Genomic DNA, 20,646 nt, shown 5'->3' with positions numbered 1-20,646 from the left:
ATTTTTCTTATGTTTAAAAAAAAAATAATAATAATCTCAGGACAATTCACACAGCGCCATCTAGACCCAAGTTAAGCTTGCTAAACATTGTGTTATGGGTACTAGATAACTGATACATATACATAGATATTTTTTTTTAAATAAATACATATTATATGTACATAGAAAAGACAGACCCAGATAATAAAGAAGTCTAAGAAGGTGCGTCGTGCATACACATTTTTTACAATTTTTGTCTGTCTGTCTGTCTGTCTGTTTATTTCTACTCATCTCTGAAATAGCTGGATGGATTTTGACGGGACTTTTATTGGCAGGTAGCTGATGTAATAAGGAGTAACTTAGGTTACTATTATTTTAGAAAAATAAAGTTAAATTCCACGCGGACGTAGTCGCGTGTACTGTTAGTTTAATATATAATATATAAATATAAAACAATAATGTAACAGTATGAGGATTGTGGATCGTTGAAATGTGTACGTATATAAAAAAACGAGGTATTACATGAGCTTCAATTTTGAACCTTATGCATTACACAACAAATACCTATGTAGGTATAAAGCTTGAGTCATCCCAAGTCTAGACGGCACGATGATCGCATGCACTTCTTTGCGCCATTTTTTCCGTCGACTATCGAGTCAAACTAGTTATACACGTAGGGCTGCGGCCATATTGAAAAGTCACAATAGACTTGCGTTTCTGTTGTAGTTTTTATGCTATACTGTTCGCGACTTTGTCCGTGTGGAATTTAACTTTATTTGTCTAAAATAAAAGTAGCCTATGTTACTCCTTATTACATCAGCTACCTGCCAATAAAAATCCCGTCAAAATCGGCCCATTTCAGAGATTAGCCGGAACAAACAGACCGACAGACAGTTCTGGACCGATAGACCAATGAGGCCGTCTAAGATAGAAGAAAATTAGTAGAAATACTTAAATTTGTATATGGATTATAAAATAAATAGAATAACACAAATATATATTTTAAATTCAAATCTATACATGTAAAAAATTGGAGTGTCTGTTTGTAATATTGAAATAACCGTTTTTTATACATGCATATAAATATAAATACAATACACCAAAATAACATTATTTACCATTTATGTTTGCCTATCTGTTTGTTCCGGCTAATCTCTGAAATGGTTGGACCGATTTTGTCGGGACTGTTTTTGGCAGGTAGATGACGTAATGAGTAACTTAGTTTACTTTAATTTTGGAAAAATAAAGTTAAATTCCATGAGGACGAAGTCGTGGCAACAGCTAGGTTAGAATTATGTAATATTATATTATCTGTGGTTAGAATATAAAGACATTTTTTATTATCCAGTCACAACAGTTTCAATAATGATTTTATTATTTTATAACAACAAATTGCATGGAAAAGTGTTATCATGTTTTGTGAAGACGATTCTCTTTCCTTGTTACAAGGACGCCATCTTATGGTTTATTTTTATACAATTTTGGGTCGTAATATATAGTTTTATAAAACAAAAAAAAAAAATGTAATGTCATTTTTTTTTTTTTATATAATGTCATTTTTTTATAGACAAAGAACAAGCATCTGAACCGACTGATATGTAGGTATTCTGATGCTACGTTTACATTCAGCCGCTTCCCCTGCCACTCGCTCTGCCGGAAATATTGCCGGGCGACAACTGAGCGAGAGGGCTGAATGTAAAAACACGCAGCCACTCGCGCTGCCAGTCCTTTGACTCACGCACGAAAACCCGACAATCGAGGGAGCGCCGGGCAGCGCGAGTGGCAGCGCCAATGGCATGGGAAGTGTTTCCACTCGTGTTTACACTCTCGCGCTGCTCACTTCCCTGCCCACTCGGGCTGAGTGTAAATTGGGCATGGCAATGTTTATTGAATTTCTAAGTTTCTGTTCTGTTCCTAGAAGTCCCAGTGAGGTATATGTAACCTTTCTCACTATCGGACTATCTATTACAATTTTTTTTATTTTTTTGGATTATAATGTTATTTTTTTATAGACAAAGAACAAGTATGTGACGCAACGTATATGTAGCTATTCTAAAAACATCGCAATCTTTTTTATTTTGCGCAGCTCCTAGCAGTTCTAGCGTGATGTGTATCCTTTCTCAAGATTGGACTATAAATTGCAAAGGATTTTTTTTTTTTCAACTGGTAGTTTCATTGGTTAATGAAATGTTAATGAAAGAAAAGCAATATAATTGTCTTTTCTTTACAGTGTGTTATTGTTAGTAATAGACTGGGTCTCTTTGTGTATTCTTTAAAAAGTATTTTAATATTGTTTAGTTCTGATAGTACTTAGGCTAGATGTAGCTGTATTTGCACTAGGAGTTAAGTATTTAAAATGATGTATAATGTTTTTTTTATTGGGTTGTTTGGGCTATTGTCAGATGTTTGTAGCACCTGTAGCACTGCGACCTACATAGATCTATTATGCTCGCCCTTTTTCAAAGTTCGCTACCTAGACCCGTCAGGGACAAGAATTGAAGGATATTCTCAGAAGCGATGGTTTTTATCTCCTCGGGAAAGTGCAAACTTTCCAAAGGAGATATTTCGTTTATGCATGAGTGGGCTACAACCACATAGGATGTGAAGCGGCGTTTCCTCTTCAGTTTGGCAGAATCGGCAGATTTATAATGTTACATCTTAGGTAAATTTGAGAATAATTGTTAGCAATTTTACTAGTTACAGCGAACTATTGATCAATTCACTTCCTTATTATTGCAATGTTATACTTTCCTACAATACACGCCGTACAAATGACAAACCCTTTTAAATACCAAGATCTATGTTAATATAGTTCATTAAATTTGTTACATTTTTCACTAAGTTATTGTTATTATTTTGTTTTATTTTCACAGCTTTTTCTCGTTATGTTACTGTTAAATAATATTGTTTAAAAAAAATATTTAAGTTCCAGAATATTGGCAACCCTATTTGAAATGTCACTTACGTACAAGTACATAACCCGGCGAGGGCCGGCCCGGGCCGAGATAATGGCCGAGCGTTGCACTTAGGGTCGTCTGGGAAAATAGTTGCTATAGTTTTTGTTCTTGAATAATATATTGTAAAATCCACATAATATGAACAAGTTGTTACGAGTATATCGTATGAGTTATGTATGATGACCTTGACAGTGCAGCAGTTAATGATATCTTACGTTTCTATAGTTGCAGGTTTGATTCTTGTGCAATACTGGTAATAATAACACTTCAATGTATCTGACATTTTTTTTATGATAATGAAATAGTGCGCCTGACTACGCTAACGGTTTACGCTGGCGGGGCTTCAGTGGAGGATGATAAGATGAGCATGAGGTCAGGTCAGTTAGCCCATCATGACAAATCCACTAAGAATTTATCACGATAGTTTCCAGGGGGAACCGCGTGGAGGTCAACCTGCAGGGTACACTGCTAGCAATGAGTTCATTAGTCCACATTATTAACAATTCCCTTTCCTTAGTGTATATGACTATTTGTAACTATTAGTCTGAGTATGTATAAATTACACAGATTTTAAAGCAGTTTACACAAATAGATAGAGTGATTCAAGAGGAAGGTTTATATGTATAATACATGCATGTTATAGTATAGAAAAAACCGAGAGGTTCAAAGATTTGTAACATATCCGTAAGCCCGAAGCCGGGACGGTCGCTAGTTTAATTTTTTTGTTGAAGTGTGCTTATTATCTTAATTGCATATTTAACAAAAAAACTATCTCTATTTCTATTGCCCCTTATCACCAGATAGGCCAACTTGTTCACTATCTAGTTATAGAACGAAAAAAAACTATCTCTGTTTCTATTGCCCCTTATCACCAGATGGGCCAACTTGTTCACTATCTAGTTATAGAACGAAATAAAACTATCTCTATTTATATTGCCCCTTATCACCAGATGGGCCAACTTGTTCACTATCTAGTTATAGAACGAAAAAAAACTATCTCTATTTCTATTGCCCCTTATCACCAGATGGGCCAACTTGTTCACTATCTAGTTATAGAACGAAAAAAAACTATCTCTATTTCTATTGCCCCTTATCACCAGATGGGCCAACTTGTTCACTATACAGTTATAGAACGAAAAAAACTATCTCTATTTCTATTGCCCCTTATCACCAGATGGGCCAACTTGTTCACTATCTAGTTATAGAACGAAAAAAAACTATCTCTATTTATATTGCCCCTTATCACCAGATGGGCCAACTTGTTCACTATACAGTTATAGAACGAAAAAAAACTATCTCTATTTCTATTGCCCCTTATCACCAGATGGGCCAACTTGTTCACTATCTAGTTATAGAACGAAAAAAAACTATCTCTATTTATATTGCCCCTTATCACCAGATGGGCCAACTTATTCACTATCTAGTTATAGAACGAAAAAAAACTATCTCTATTTCTATTGCCCCTTATCACCAGATGGGCCAACTTGTTCACTATCTAGTTATAGAACGAAAAAAAACTATCTCTATTTATATTGCCCCTTATCACCAGATGGGCCAACTTGTTCACTATCTAGTTATAGAACGAAAAAAAACTATCTCTATTTATATTGCCCCTTATCACCAGATGGGCCAACTTGATCACTATCTAGTTATAGAACGAAAAAAAACTATCTCTATTTCTATTGCCCCTTATCACCAGATGGGCCAACTTGATCACTATCCCATTATAGAAAGAATATTCGATTTTAATATTACATTTTGCTGCCTAAAATATAATATATATTTTCATCATTTCATTTAAAATATTTATACGTTAATTTAGTCGACCTCGCAACAGTTTTCTTTGTTCTAAATTAAAAAACAGTTTCAAAAAACTTCGCACAGCATTTTATCAGCATTTTGGGGGTAATATTGGGAGTAATCGTGACTTGTGCAGTTAATTCTTCAAGAAGCAACAATGTAGTCACAGTAACGGCTCCGGCGCAGGATAACGCTTGTTGTGCAAGTGCGCGCGCGCAGGCCTAGCCAGTCAGGCAGTGTTGCCAGATAAATGTCTTACTTTCCCCTAAATCGTGCCAAAAATTCCTCAATAAAGAAAGTGTTCATATATAAAGTTATTATTTCCCAACAGTTGTACTTGTTGTTTCCGCTAGATACCTTCGATGGTTGCTCGTTCGATTCCTCGCACGGTGCAAACATTATTCATGAATATCATATTGTTTGTATAGGTATGGATGTTTTCTATGTAAAAAAATTATATAAGCATTTATGTCAGTTGTCTAGTACCCATAACATAAGCTCTGTTTACCGTGGGACTAGATGGCGCTGTGTTAATTGTTAAATTGGGTTATTTCTTTATTTATTTATTGTACTTTGCTTACCGCGGGACTAGATGGCGCTGTGGTAATTGTTGAATTGGGTTATTTATGGTACTTCGGTGGATTTGCGACTCACATAATCTTTTTTAAGGTCACGTGTTCCGCGAATTTTGTATGTTTTAGTTACTTATTTTTTAGTTACACATTAATGTGCCAAGAAGCCTACGTAACCAGAAATTTCAATTCTCTCTACCTCCACAAATATTCTAATTATTTGTTGACCCAAAATTTTCCGATAGTGTAACTAAATTGTTTGGAAGACTCATTCCTGTTGGCCACGATCCTCAGCCTTGAGGAATCAATGAAGAAAGAACTAAATTCTCCTTGATTTTGGGGAGAAGACCCCTAAACTGGCATCATTGCCCAGCGGCGCGAGCACTTGTCAATGACCCACTTGTCGCGAATTCGCGATTATAGTATAGTGTAGGACGGGTTGGTTATGCGGGCATTGTTAACTGTACTCACCAATAACAGCAGTTAATCATAATACATAATGATGATATATGTACATGTGATGGGCTCCCCATCATAATAAATTAACCAGAAATTAACTGCAACGGTGTTTAGGACCACGTGAAATGTATTTTAGAGGATGGTTATAATTTTCTGTTAGAAATACAATTATCTATACATATAAATAGAACTGGAGTGTCTTTTTGTAATATTGTAATAGCAGTTTTTTATCACATGCATATGAATATAAATACGGTACATACACCAAAATAACATTTTTTATCATTTTTGTCTGTCTGTATGTTTGTTCCGTCTAATCTCTGAAATGGCTGGACCGATTATGGCGAGACTTTTTTTTGGCAGGTAGCTGATATAATAAGGAGTAACTTAGACTACTTTTATTTTAATAAAGTTAAATTCCACGCGGACGAAGTCCCGGGTACAGCTAATAAATAATAATTGATCAATTTATCAATCCCATATTGAAGTAACTTCGTAAACAGACTGACTACCAAAATGATCCTTTTGTCGCAGATGTCACTACCGATCACTCAATCATGTTGTATCGTGAGTAAATAACAGAAATTCCCTATTGCCAACCGTTCTTTCCTTAGCAGGAATCCATTCGATCAATTTGCCGAGCCGGTGGATCGGATCGCGTTGATGGATGCCCGTAGTTGCTTTCAGGGCTAGTTTGACAGTTCCATGTTAACTCATTGATTTATGTACTGAATAAATTCTTTTTTATTCTAATAATAATGAGTGCGAAGCGATTTCTATGTATACTGTAATTATTATATAAAAAAAACATCTGTTCAAAAGAGCAACACACAAGTTTCTTGCTCATTCTTCTTGTGATGAGTCTGCATTCCGAATGAGTGGTAGAATCAAAATATGACTATTCAAAAGCGCTTGTAATGAGTTTATTTGAATAAAGATTATTTCTATTTCTATTGTGTTGTATGAACTACATTATTTATGTAGCATTTTTATGTATGTATGTAATCATTGGCATGTATGGGATGCATATCGATCTTTTTCGATTGAGATACCTTTAATTTTGATCTGTTGATTGCTATCTTCATCATTACATAGTATAAAATACATATGCATGTAGTAAAAAACGGTTATTTCAATACTACAAATAGACACTCTAATTTTATTTATATGTTTGACGACCTCGGTGGTCTAGTGGTTTAGCGCGCCGCCATACTTCCGAGGGTTCGATTCCTTGCACGGCACAAAGATTTGTATTCATGGGTATGATTGTTTGTATCGGTCTGGGTGTTTTCTATGTATAATATGTATGTATTTAAACAAATCTGTTATCCAGTACCCATAACACAAGCTTTAGCTAGCTTAACTTGGGTCTAGATGGCGCTGTGTGAATTTTGGTTGCCGTAGCCTATGAACGCCTGGGATTGTTATTATTATTATTGCATAGATTAAGCTATTGACAGATATTCACTAGTTGATAATATATAAACAGGTTTGTTTAAATCGAGCTCCATTTGAATAGTTGATATCTGAGATGAGTCATTTAAACACAAAACAATGCGTTCGCCATGATCACTCGTGAATCTTCAACCTTGCTTATCTTATGCTAGATACAGAATCAGGGTTGTCAATATTAAAAATCTCAATTCGTGGAGGTCAAAAACTTGTAAATTTACTCAATTTGAACCTAGGACGTCTTTCTTAAAGTATATAATAATAAATTGACGGTTTGTGAAGAAAGTAGTTTTTCAATTTAGCAACGCATACAGTATCATAACACAGTATAAAACAAAGTCGCTGTCGCTGTCTGTCCGTCCCTATGTATGCTTAAATCTTTACAACTACGCAACGGATTTTGAAGCGGTTTTTTTAATAGATAGAGTGATTCAAGAGGAAGGTTTATATGTATAATACATGGACACCCGTGCAAAACCGGGGCAAGTAGCTAGTTGTATTAAAACAAGTAATAAAATATTCAGTTAATGATTGGTTATCGGCGAGTGGAAGTCCTGTAAAAATCGATTAACCGTTTCAGAGATTAAAAAAAACAAACAGTTTAAAAAAATAGTTTTTAATGTAAGTATCGTATATACTTTAATATGTATTTAGTAAAACGCTGTGCATTTGAAATTACAAACAGACACAATTTTATTTATTTGCATATATGTGATATATCCGATTCAAATTGAAAATATCTTTATTCATGTAGGTCTATTACAGACTCTTATGATATGTCAAATCTACCGTCATTTCGGAATGATTTCAAGATGAGAACTGACAAGGAACTCAGCTCGTATTCTTTTCAAATGAATGTTGTATGTTTACAATAATACAGAATCATTTTTATTATTAAATTCTAATTTTGGAGAATAGAGTGACCACCAGCATATGATATTGCGATATTTCCAGAATTCCTTGTCACGGGTCGACACTTACCAAAGAGTAATAAACCTCGTACCTTTTTTTATGAATCCAGTTGGTAACCCCGGTCACAGAATAGAATATATTTACTCTGTGGTCAGAACACGTGGTTTGCTATTGGATTATTCCAGTTCATTTAATCGTATTATGCTCTGCCTGTCTTTATATATTTAAACTAGCTTTTGCTCGCGGCTTCGCTCGCGTACTAGTAAATATTATTATTAATTAGATGTACTTTTTGCGGCTATACTTTTGTTTAGCATGTGTAAAATATTAGGATCTACAAAATCTAAGAAGATTTATACAAACTTTCATCCCCTATTTTATACCCTTAAGGCGGGAATTTATCAAAATCCATTCTTAGGGGATGCCTGCGTCATAGTAGATTTATGCATGCAAAGTCTCAGCCCGATCGGTTTAAAATTGACAAAGTTTCATACAAACTTTCATCCCCTATTTTATCCCCTTGGGGGTAGAGTTAATCAAAATCCTTTCTTATCGGATGCCTACGTCATAACATCTACCTGCATGCCAAATTTCAGCCCGATCCGTCCAGTGGTTTGAGCTGTGCGTTGATAGATCACTATGTCAGTCACCTTTGAGTTATATATATATAGATGTATGTCAACTCCGTCTGTTTCAATAAAAATGAGTCAAAGCAATCATGAACAGTTGGTTCATGGCCTTTATTGTATTCTAGGAACCTTTTACGATTATATTATTCAGTTTGTTTATGACACTTTATTGCACTTAAAACATTAACTAGCAAAATAAAGAACTTATTCCAAATCACCGATTTCTTATTCTCTATTTTATCATAGAGTTTGATTTATTATATAACTAGGCTTACTGTCTGTCCCTATGTATGAAGACTAGCTGTACACGCGGATATATTCGCGTGTACAGCTAGTCTTAAATACACAGCCGGTTCGCAATTTACCCTCAAATATTGATACACACGTCTACATAGAACCTATATGAGGAACTTGTCTCAAGCAAACACAGACATTTGGTATGCTGTAAAATGTATAGATAATATAATAAGTCAATAAGTACAGATAATGAAGTGAGCATTGTCACATTGGCCAATAATGTGAAGCATAAAATTTCTTAATATTGTTATATAGTAAAGGCCTAATTTCAATTTTTGGTTACTACTTGTTTAGTACAAAACAAGATCTGATCTTTGATGATGACAAATATGTATTAACAAAACAATGTAATTATAAAAGTTTGTATTTTTTTTTTGTACTCAGGTATGATATACCTTGAGAAATTGTTGAGTTAAATTAATCCTTAGTGCTGTTTTTTTTGTCTTTTTGTATGTTTAAATAATAAAATTGTCCTTGTAATGTTCAACTTTCAGAGGGAGGGGACACCCTCACCATAGACACCCTACTTTTCAGGGGAGGTGTGGTATAGTGATGCAAATCAGCACGTTCAATAAAAGATTGTGCGAGTGTACGTTTTGTATAACGACACGTAGGTCACGCAGTACCTCATATATATAGTTTATGTAATTAGTGTAAGCGAGAGTAATTCAAGATGTAACAGTTAATATACAAGTTACACCCTACTGTGTGTGTTTACTCTCACCACCGCTCCTGTCATCACATGGCCCAAATAGAGATATTTGGGTCCAGATTTTGGAAATGACCTTGCAGAGAACAAACAAACGAAGCGATATTTTTAATATGTTAGTGCGAATTGTCGGAAGGAGAGCGCTGTACATAGAAAAGAATAGAATATATTTTTTTTTCGGACTACTCTAATACTGTTGACCGCAGTTGGCCTTTATAGCTTCACCAGACGATACGGGACGAGTGCAGATGGCACTCCAAACCCGCGGAAGGACTAATAGAGCGGCTGAAGGCCTACTCCCGCCTGACGGATACGACTTTAGTCTGAGGGCACAACTTGGGGTTCGAACCTCGGTTCAGGCCGTCGTAATATCGATCCCCGTTTGAATTGGATGGGGGATCGATCGGAGGGGAGAAAATTCTTTATTCAAATAAACGTTTAAATAAAAATGAGTCAAAGCAATCATGAACAGTCTGTTCATGGCTATTATTGTATTCTAGGAACCTTTTAAGATGATTATTCAGTTTGTTTATGACACTTTATTGCACTTAAAACATAACAATATATCCGCGTAGAATTTAACTTTATTTTTCTAAAATAAAAAGAGCCTATGTTACTTCATATTACATCTGCTACCTGCCAATAAAAGTCCCGTGAAAATCGATCCAGCCATTTCAAAGATTAGTCGAAACAAACAGACTGATAGACAAATATCGTAAAAAATGTTATATATATGTACTGTATTTATCATATGCATGTAGTAAAAAACGGTTATTTCAATATTACAAACAGACACTCCAATTTTATTTATATGTATAGATTATGTGAAATAAATACGTTTAATCATTAAAATAAAAAAAATCATTACACTCACTACCACGTATGACACAGACACGCAAATATACTCTTTTGTCTATTGTTAAAGTCTGTGGTCAAATTGAGAATAAATTAATATTGGGCTGGTTGCAGTAAAACCAGCGTTGTATATGCAATTGTAAGTTCATTTAGATAGTACTAGAACCAGACAAGGTGATTTTTTTCCCATATTCGTCCATCTCCTTTTTAACGATGGAACAGGCAAAGAACCTTAGACCGTACAGCCTAGTCTACGTTTAAACTTCTTCATATTTGTATAAGTGATGACCAAAGGCCAATTTTGGGGGGAAAGTTGATTAGTAATGTGGATTGATAATATCATTGCTAGCAATATACCATGTCAGGTTGACCTCCACGCGGTACCCCTGGAAACCATCGTGATAAATTCTTAGTGAATTTGTCACGATGGGCTAACTGACCTGACCTCATGATCATCTTATCATCTTCCACTGGTGCCCCGCCAGCGTAAACCGTTAGCGAGGCGGGTGCATTCCATTATCAACCACAAAAAAAGTCAATTCTTATGTATGTTTATTTATTATAAATTTAAGTCTTAACTATAGTCCATATTCTTGTAACCAGACAAGGTGAATAAACTAGGAGAGGCGCCAGTGTATGGCACAGATGAATAAAAAGCAAACCGCAAGCAAACCGCATTTCTAATCTGTACTCAATTGGGGGATCAAAAAAAGCTAATTGGCACCGCATTCTCGAGGCTACCGGTGGCGCCAACACCGGTACCCCCAAATTGGATTTTGGACTCGTAAAAAAGGAATTCCTTTGACTTATTATTGGGTCAATGTTCGCTGCACACCGCTGGTTGGATTATTAGCAATTTGCAGTACTGGTTATTACTTATTGTGACGAATCTGCATTCCGAATGAGCGGTAGAATAAAAAAACTTGCCTATTCAAAAGTGCTTATATTAAGTTTATTTGACGAAACATTTGTATTTATGAGTATGTCGGTGGTATATTTTCTATGTGTATGTATTTACGAAAAAAAGTAACTAAATATTTATATCACTTGCGGTTTAGCACACCGCTTTACTTCCGATGGTCGCGGGTTCGTTTCCTCGCACGGCGCAAACATTTGTATTTATGAGTATGTTTGTTTGTGTCGGTCTGGATATTTTCTATGTGTATATATTTATGAAAAAAAGTAACTAAATATTTATATCACTTGTCTTGTACCTATAACACAAGTTTTAGCTAGCTTAACTTGTGTCTAGATGGCGCTGTGTTAATTGTCCAGGGTTATTTAATATATCTATGTATATGTATCAGTTATCTAGTACCCATAACACAAGCTTTAGCTAGCTTAACTAGGGTCTAGATGACGCTGTGTGAATTGTCCTGAGATTATTTATTATATCTATGTATATGTATCAGTTATCTGGTACCCATCACACAAGCTTCAGCTAGCTTAACTTGGGTCTAGATGGCGCTGTGTGAATTGTCCAGGGTTATTTATTATATCTATGTATTTGTATCAGTTATCTAGTACCCATAACACAAGCTTTAGCTAGCGTAACTAGGGTCTAGATGGCGCTGTGTGAATAGTCCTGAGATATTAGATGATATTACTACAGAATCAAATCAGTAACAGGCCAACTCACAACTCACCGTTACGACATTTCGGCATCATGCAGTCAGAGAGTGTTATGTAAATACAATATGCAAGTTGTTCTAAGAGCAGCTAGAATGGTAAACAGTAGGTCTTACGTCTGAACTATGATTCATGCAATACAATGTTTTAAATAAGAACCTAAAAGTAATAATGCCTAATTTATGTTTAAATAAATTAACTAATTATATCATTTACATAACTTAATTATACAACTACAACCTAAAATTAAAATGTCTAAAAAATATAATACAATAACTAAAATATATTATTAAAAGGGGTCCCTTTAGGCAACGTTCCGAAGATACTGGCAGTGTTCCCTCTTTGAATAGCTAGACTAATTCTTTGTCCGAGGTAGCTGCCAGCTCTTCGGTCTTCTGTGATGTCGACTAACCTTTTCGTTATTTCTTTGAAAAGTCTTATAGCGCTAAGAACCTAAAATACATATATACATTATATTTGTATAACTAGCTGTACCTACCTACTTCGTCCGCGTGGAATTTAACTTAATTTTTCTAAAATAAAAGTAGCCTAAGTTACTCCTTATTACATCAGCTACCTGCCAATAAAAGTCCCGTCAAAATCGGTTCAGCCATTACAGAGATTAGCCGGAACAAACAGACAGACAGACAAAAATTGTAAAAAATGTTACAATGGTGTAAGTACCGTATTTATATTCATATGCATGTAGTAAAAGACGGTTATTTCAGTATTACAAACAGACACTCCAATTTTATTCATATTATTATATAGAATATATATATGTATTTTTTGGATAGTTGTGTGTTTGTGTAGTGTGTATGTGTAGTTAGTTATTTATATATATATAAATAACTATATACTTTTAATTTACCTTCACGTCTGCTGTGTCAAAAATTAGAAACATTGTCAAAACGTCAACCCCGCGGTTGTTGTAAAAGCAAACTATATTCCCACATTTCGATCTGTATATTTGAATCCGAGACTACCGGAAATGTATATTGGAGTTTATATTTTGTCCTGACAATAGCAGTGTTTGGCTCGAATGGAATGGCAACAATTCCGGCTGTCACACGCCGGTCCGGCACTCAATTAGCCGGCGACAGAATTCCATTAACAGACTCTCAAACACACGTGCCCTCTCTGTATGCGATGAAAATATATCAGAGAATTCAATAATTCATATTTATATTGAAATAGAAATAATCTTTATTCAAATAAACTTAATAGAAGCACTTTTGAATAGTCATATTTTTTATTCTACCACTCATTCAGAACGCAGACTCAGTGCAAGAAGAATGAGCAAGAAAATTGCGTGTTACGCTTTTGAATAAGAGTATAAGAAAGAAATAGAAGGAAAGAAGGGAAGGGAAAGACCACGGCGAAGTATAAAGAAGTATATCAAGCAGATTACAGCATGGAGTTTTTCAAGAAGGGTATAAAGAAGTAACGCGCACGTATCTTCTGGCGTCCATAGGCTACGAACCATTCATCAATGGGCCGTGTGCTTGATTGCCAATTAGTAAAAAAAAAAAATATCTTTTTATTCATGTCTATTACAGACTCTTATGATATGTCAAATCTACCGTCAGTTCGGAATGATTTCGAGATGAGAAGAACTGACAAGAGATGAAGGAAGAAGTTGGAGTCGTGTCCTATCAATAATTAAAGAGGTTGACGGAAGATCGTGGAAAATGGCAAGAGCCGCATCAATAAGAGCGCAGCTCTTAAATTATGAATAATTGTATGGAAAAGAGGTTATAAGGATTCAAATAATATATAATTAATTTACGTTGCTATTAAATATATGCGGAAGATATAGAAGTAATATGTAGTGAAATATATACATACCTATATATGTATATATATACGTTTTGATTAGTCTGTTTTTGTTCTACCTTTATCTGGTTTTGTTCTAAAATAAAAGTAGTCTAAGTTACTCCTTATTACATCAGTTACCCGCCAAAAAAAAGTCCCGTCAAAATCGGTCCAGGCATTTCTGAGATTAGCCGGACCAAACAGACCGACAGACTGACAGACACAGACATACAGACAGACAAAAATCGTAAATAATGTTATTTTGGTGTATGTACCATATTTATGCATATGAATATATGCATGTGGTAACGGTTATTTCAATTTTACAAACAGACACTCCAATTTTATACATTAATTTTTATTATTATTTTTAAAAATTTTGTTACACGTTATTAATCATATATATCACACAGCGCCATCCATGTATTTGTATCAGATTATCAAATGCATATTTTCGTAAATACACACATAACACAAGACTGATACAATCATACTCATGAATACACTTGTCCGTCCGTACGTTACGCTTTACGTCCGATGGTCGCGGGTTCGATCTAGACAAACATTTGTATTCATGAGTGTGTTAATTGTCCATGTATAATTTAATATATCTATGTATTTGTATCAGTTATCTAGTACCCATAACACAAGCTTTAGGTAACTTAACGTGGGTCTAGATGGCGCTGTGTGAATTGTCCTGAGATAAAAAAAAAATACAAAAATTTGTGCCGTGCGAGGATCGACCCCGGGGCTATAAATGAAGGCTATGAATTTCACGTGAGTGAATCCGCGGGCACAGCTATTAGCACAATACAATGAACATTGTACTCGCCACACTGTTTACCCAACTTTTATCGGGCGACAGTAATCAATTTGTCCTAAATTATCTCTCTACCATTGTTTAGAATGTATTCGTGAATTAATAACATACATGTTTATTCAGCTGGAACCGGTTGTGTGAAGTTAACGGCCGACCATTAGTCGGTTATGTTATTGTTAAATTACTTTTGCGTATATTCCAATGACCCAGCTCCGATTGTTTATCAATTAAGACTTAATTTGTTATAGTAACAAAGAATTTACTATACTGCATATTAATAAAACGGGTTAAAGTGTGACATTGCTCTTCTACAGTAATAGTCTAGCTACCCACCCCGGCTACGCACGGGTGTACATGTATTATACATATAAACCTTCCTCTTGAATCACTCTATCTATTAAAAAAGACCGTATCAAAATCCGTTGCGTAGTTTTAAAGATTTATGAATACATAGGGACAGACAGCGACAGCGACTTTGTTTTATACTATGTATAGAATAGAATAAAATAGAATAGAAAATCATTTATTCAAATATACATAATTTAAGCACTTTTGAATAGTCAACAATTTTTTTTTAAATCTACCACTTATTTGGAAAACTGTCTTATCACAAGAAGAATAAGCAAGAAACTTATGTGTTGCTCTTTAAAACAATCCTTGTAAGTCTTAGTTTTGCCTCGCACAACCACATTGTGGAATCACCTTCCAGCAATGGTATTTCCGAACCGATACGATATTGAAACCTTCAAGAAAAGAGCTTATTCCTTTTTAAAAGGCCGACAACGTACTTGCAATTCCCCTGGTGTAGCGGGTGCTCATGGGCGGCGGTAATCACTTACCATCAGGTGAGCCGCATGCTCGTTTGTCCCCTGTGTTATAAAAAAAAAACGAAACGTGTGAATACAAACTACCAACCAGCACTAATTTATTTAGGCTCAAATAGGCACCTTTGAGTTATATATATTTAGATATATATGTATAAAAAGTGCCGGCGAATACACACACAGCGAAGCCGCGGGTAAGAGCTAGTGATGATATAAATAGGCAGTTATGATTGCAGTGTAACGTATGCCGATGTTACTTTCACACGGAAGCTTTGTCGGCACAAAGACATCGCGTATTATCCTATTTGGGTCGTTCAAACGACACGATTGAAAAATGACTGCCGCTCCTCGGCCGGTCATCCACCCTCGAATGTCAAATCACAGCGGATCGTTCTGACACGGTTCCCTTATTGAAACGATTTGTTCAATGACTAGCTGTGTCCTGCGACTTTGTACAATTTTTTTACTTTTTTTATCTATTGGAATAAATGATTATTAACCGGGTCTTAACACGAATAATTTTATGGCAAATAAAGGTATATATTGAAATCTCGACGTTAAATTATAAGCTGTTCACTAAATGCATATGAAAATATGGTCATCAAAAGGAAATTAAAAAAAATGGGCTACTTTTGTCTGTATGTTTGTAAAATCACTGAAATGGGTGGATGATTTTGATGGCACCTTCACTCGCAGATAGCTAATGCTAAAGTAATGAAATAAATTTTTTATTTTAAAAAATAACTGCCGAATATAACTCCTCGGCCGGTCATCCAAAAAGCCTCACCAATATTGGTTAAATCACATGTGGTTAGGTTGGCGTTTGATATACAGAAGGAGTGATATTCCAATGTGTTTGTGTTATATGACTAGTTAATGCAAGGAGGTGGTAGTCAGACAGACTAACAGACAAACTGATAACAAAACAATTTGTTTTGATTAAAAAAAGTTTTTTTATTATATATATATATGAAATGTTTATTGTATTTAGTTATTAGAAACCAATGGCGTTACAATTTAATTTACTTTTTTTTCACAGCGGATCGTTCTGACACTTTTCCCTTTTTTTTATATACATTTAGATTTATTTTAATTCTGTGTCCTGCGACATTTGATACAAGGGAAGTTTTTTAATAGAAGTTTTTTATATATTGGAATAAATGATAGTTTAAAATCTTGGAAAATACACTTTACTTTGTAATCTTTAGAGTGGTCATTTTCCAGTTTGAAATGTCAAATCACATTGAACGGTATATATATTATATTATACATCTTATATATATTATATTATATTATACATATTATACTGTGTCACTGAAATATTATACTATATATATAATAGATTTAATATTTTTTATATAAAATTTAATCAAAAAGTTTTAAAAATGTAACCATCCCCCTCCCCAAAAGATATTCCCTAGGAAAATCCACCCTCTAATTATTAGAGATGAACATTACGGAAATATTAAATAAATAGATCATATACGCATTTAACAGTTTTTAATTTTATTTCTTTATATATAGATATATATAAAATTCTCGTGTCACAGTTTTCGTTCAAAATATTGATTTTATTTAATAATTTGACCGATTCTCATGTTTTTAATTTATTCTATGTTTAGTTATCATTTATTGAGTAGGTCTGAGAATCGGCCAACATCTATTTTTCATCCCCCTATTAACATGTATTCATGAGTAGATTGTTTGTAAATTTTTCTTTTATTTTTTAGAAATAATTTTTAGTTTCTATTTTTTTATTGTACAACATACAAAAATACATACAATCCTAAATTTTCACTCTTCTATCATCAACCCCTATTTTTTATAGCGTTATTAATTTATATGGCAAAACAACGTTTGCCGGGACAGCTAGTATATTATATATCTCTATTTGATGGGGTAATGGATTATATTATTAATAATAATAATAATTATTATTATAATAACTACTTTTTATTAAATCCACTAATATACTTTTTTTCTCATAGATCTATGTACAGACAGCGTTACATTTATACTATATGTAGGGATGTAGACATCTGGGGCGGTGGGCGTCAATCACAAGTTGATTTATGTTCTTGTGCCCGTTGAAGGAGCACTTACAAGTGTATTGATTGATTTGTCATATCAGGCTACGTTACAGTTGCCATCCGTCCTGTTTTCCCAGGACTAGTTTTAGTAATATCCTGGAACGTTCTGAATAGAATTTAAGAAGGGTCCTGGATATTTTTTTAGAAATAGAAATAATCTTTATTCAAATAAACTTCATATAAGCACTTTTGAATAGTCAAGTTTTTTTATTCTACCGCTTATTCGGAATGCAGATTCATCACAAGAAGAATAATTACTATTATATTAATAAATAATTTAAAACGGTTTTACTATGGATGGATGTTTGTTACTCTTTCACGCAAAAACTACTGAACAGATTTTGATTAAACTTTACAGTAATATAGCCTATACATTAGAATAACATATAGGCTATAAATTTCATGAGGGTATAACCGAGGGCACAGCTGTTTTTAATATAAAGAAAATATTATGTAGTTTTAATAACATAACATACTGTCCGATCTGAAATGAATGAATGAATGAATAGGATTATTTTAATTGCTCGAATATCATTTGATTGAATTTATATTCATGTAATGAATTTCATTAATTATTAATTTATTTCATTATTAGAATTAAGTTTATTTGAATAAATGATATTCTATTCTATTCTATTCTATCTTGTCCTGTCCTGTCTTGTCCTGTCCTATCCTGTCCTGTCCTGTCCTATCTTATTCTATTCTATTCTATGCTATTCATCTATTTATATATATATCACAACATAAATTTAACTATTACAATTCTAATACTGCGTTTAAAATTAAAATGATATATCCTGATATGTCCAACTTCAGATCCTAGTTTTTTTAACTTAGGTTCGGTTAACCCAATGCTACGTAGGTATTGGTCCTAATATTTCTAACTTATAATCCTAGTTTTTTTACTTTAGGGTTGGTCATCCTATGCGCCCTGGGTTTTAGATATCAGATGTGGATTAGATATGTTGAGTGGACAAGTGAGTGATCAATCTTTCGAGACCTTTTTGTCGGCTGTTCTAATTCTATAATTTATAGGTTTTTAAAGCATATCATTATTTTCTATATATGTTAGTCCTTAAGGTGTATATAATACTAGCTACTCGCCCCGGCTTCGCACGGGTATACATGTACTATACATATAAACCTTCTTCTAGAATCGCTATATCTATTAAAAAACCCGTTTTAAATTCCGTTGCGTAGTTTTAAAGATTTAAGCATATATTGGAACGGACAGACAGCGAAAGTGACTTTGTTTTATACTATGTAATGATCATATTAATATTATAAACACGAAAGACAGACAGACAGAGTTACTTTCGCTTTTATAGTAGTAGTTGCTTGATTGACTTGATGAAGGACTTGTGGAGCGGCTGGAGGCTACTCCAGCTGCTCCACAAGTCCTTCCACGGATTCCGGAACCCCAAATCGTCCTTGAGCTTACCGCACACTTATTATAATACTGGCTTAACTCAAAAATTACAATTTTGGAAAGTCCACTTTATACCTGTGGTATTAAAGTCAAATTTCAAAATTTTCAATTTATGAATTACGTTACTGTGTTTTTTTTATATTACGATGGTGGCAATCAAGCATACGGCCCATCTGATGGTAAATGGTTACTGTAACCTATGAACGCCCGAAACACCAAGGGTGTCACGTGCGCGTTGCCGTCCCTTAAGAAACCTTAATATACCCTTCTTGAAAAACCCCATGCTGTAGTCTCGTGGGAAAACCTCGGCAGGTAGTTCATTTCACAATTGTGTTAGATATGCGTTATGATATACAACAGTATGTTTTAGACATGTGCTTTATTGCTGCAGGTGGCGAGGCGGCATCCTGTCGCCGGAGCTGGCGCTGCTAGCCTGCAGTTTCTTCGCTGTGTGTACAGCAGGTAAGTCTTACAACTCGCTTGAACTTCATTTGAAGATATTGGCTAAAGACAGTGTCGTATGACTGAGATTTTTTTTTATCGAGAAGAAGCTGAAGCCAAAGTTATTTCAAGAATGGGATACAACATACTGTGTTTAATATATGTATTGTTTTATAAATATTATTAGATATCTTATATATAAAATACAATGTTATTAAAAACGGCTACCGATTTTTATGAAATTTTATATGCGATATATAAAATTTCTCATTCGAGTCAGAGCTAGCTCTTGATGGAGTAATTTGGCTACTTAGTTGTGTCTGTGCAAGTACTCAGTGTTGGCAAGAGCTGAACAACCCGAAAGCACATGTCTAAGTGACTCTGCAAGATGGCAACTGTTTCGTATTATTATTATTATATTTTTTTCCAAAAATTCTCATCACCCCTCTTAAGGAGAGGAGATGGCAACATACCCCCGGCAGAAGCACAGTCGGCCGGGGTTCAGAGTGAAACCGGCGTACAATGCGAGCAGAATCTAACAGCACCGCTTTCTGCATCTTTCCCGGGAGAGAACCGCCCGGAATCCCAACCGTCTAAGATGTTGTTCCAGACTGGTTGGGATAAGACCGTTCACCGACATAACGATTGGAATGATTTCGGTGGACATCACCCCCCACATTTCGGTCACCTCGTGAGCCAGGTCGAGATATTTTCTCTTTTTCTCAGTTTCGGCTTTCACGAGGTTCTCGTCATGGGGTATGGTGATGTCCACCAAAACACCCTCGAGAGTGCCCGATCCATCACCGCGATATCAGGTTTGTTCACAAGAACGCTCCTATCCGTGATGACGGATCGGTCCAAGTAGAGCCTGACGCTGTCGCTTTCGAGGACCGGCTGGGGCTCGTACTTAGTACGGCAACCTCTCATTCACGAGGCCCTACTTCAGGTCCTACTAGCTCTTGATAGAGTAATTTGTC

General features: G+C 34.8%; 1 protein-coding gene across 1 annotated transcript in view; it reads left to right on the top strand.

Moving 5' to 3' along the window:
- LOC131854111 (mucin-5AC) overlaps positions 1–20,646 on the top strand; it is a 109,426-nt gene that overhangs the window by 36,679 nt on the left and 52,101 nt on the right. Inside the window, exon 2 of the mRNA XM_059205237.1 lies at positions 19,620–19,690. Within this exon, the coding sequence (XP_059061220.1) occupies positions 19,620–19,690 (71 nt within the window). The remainder of the gene's footprint in view (positions 1–19,619; positions 19,691–20,646) is intronic.

The sequence above is a fragment of the Achroia grisella genome, unplaced genomic scaffold (genome assembly GCF_030625045.1).
Source record: "Achroia grisella isolate CSIRO2021 unplaced genomic scaffold, CSIRO_AGI_Agris_v1 utg970, whole genome shotgun sequence".
Classification (NCBI taxonomy): Eukaryota; Metazoa; Arthropoda; class Insecta; order Lepidoptera; family Pyralidae; genus Achroia; species Achroia grisella.
Note: the sequence above shows the minus strand (reverse complement) of the source record. Positions and strands in the feature narration are given on the sequence as shown.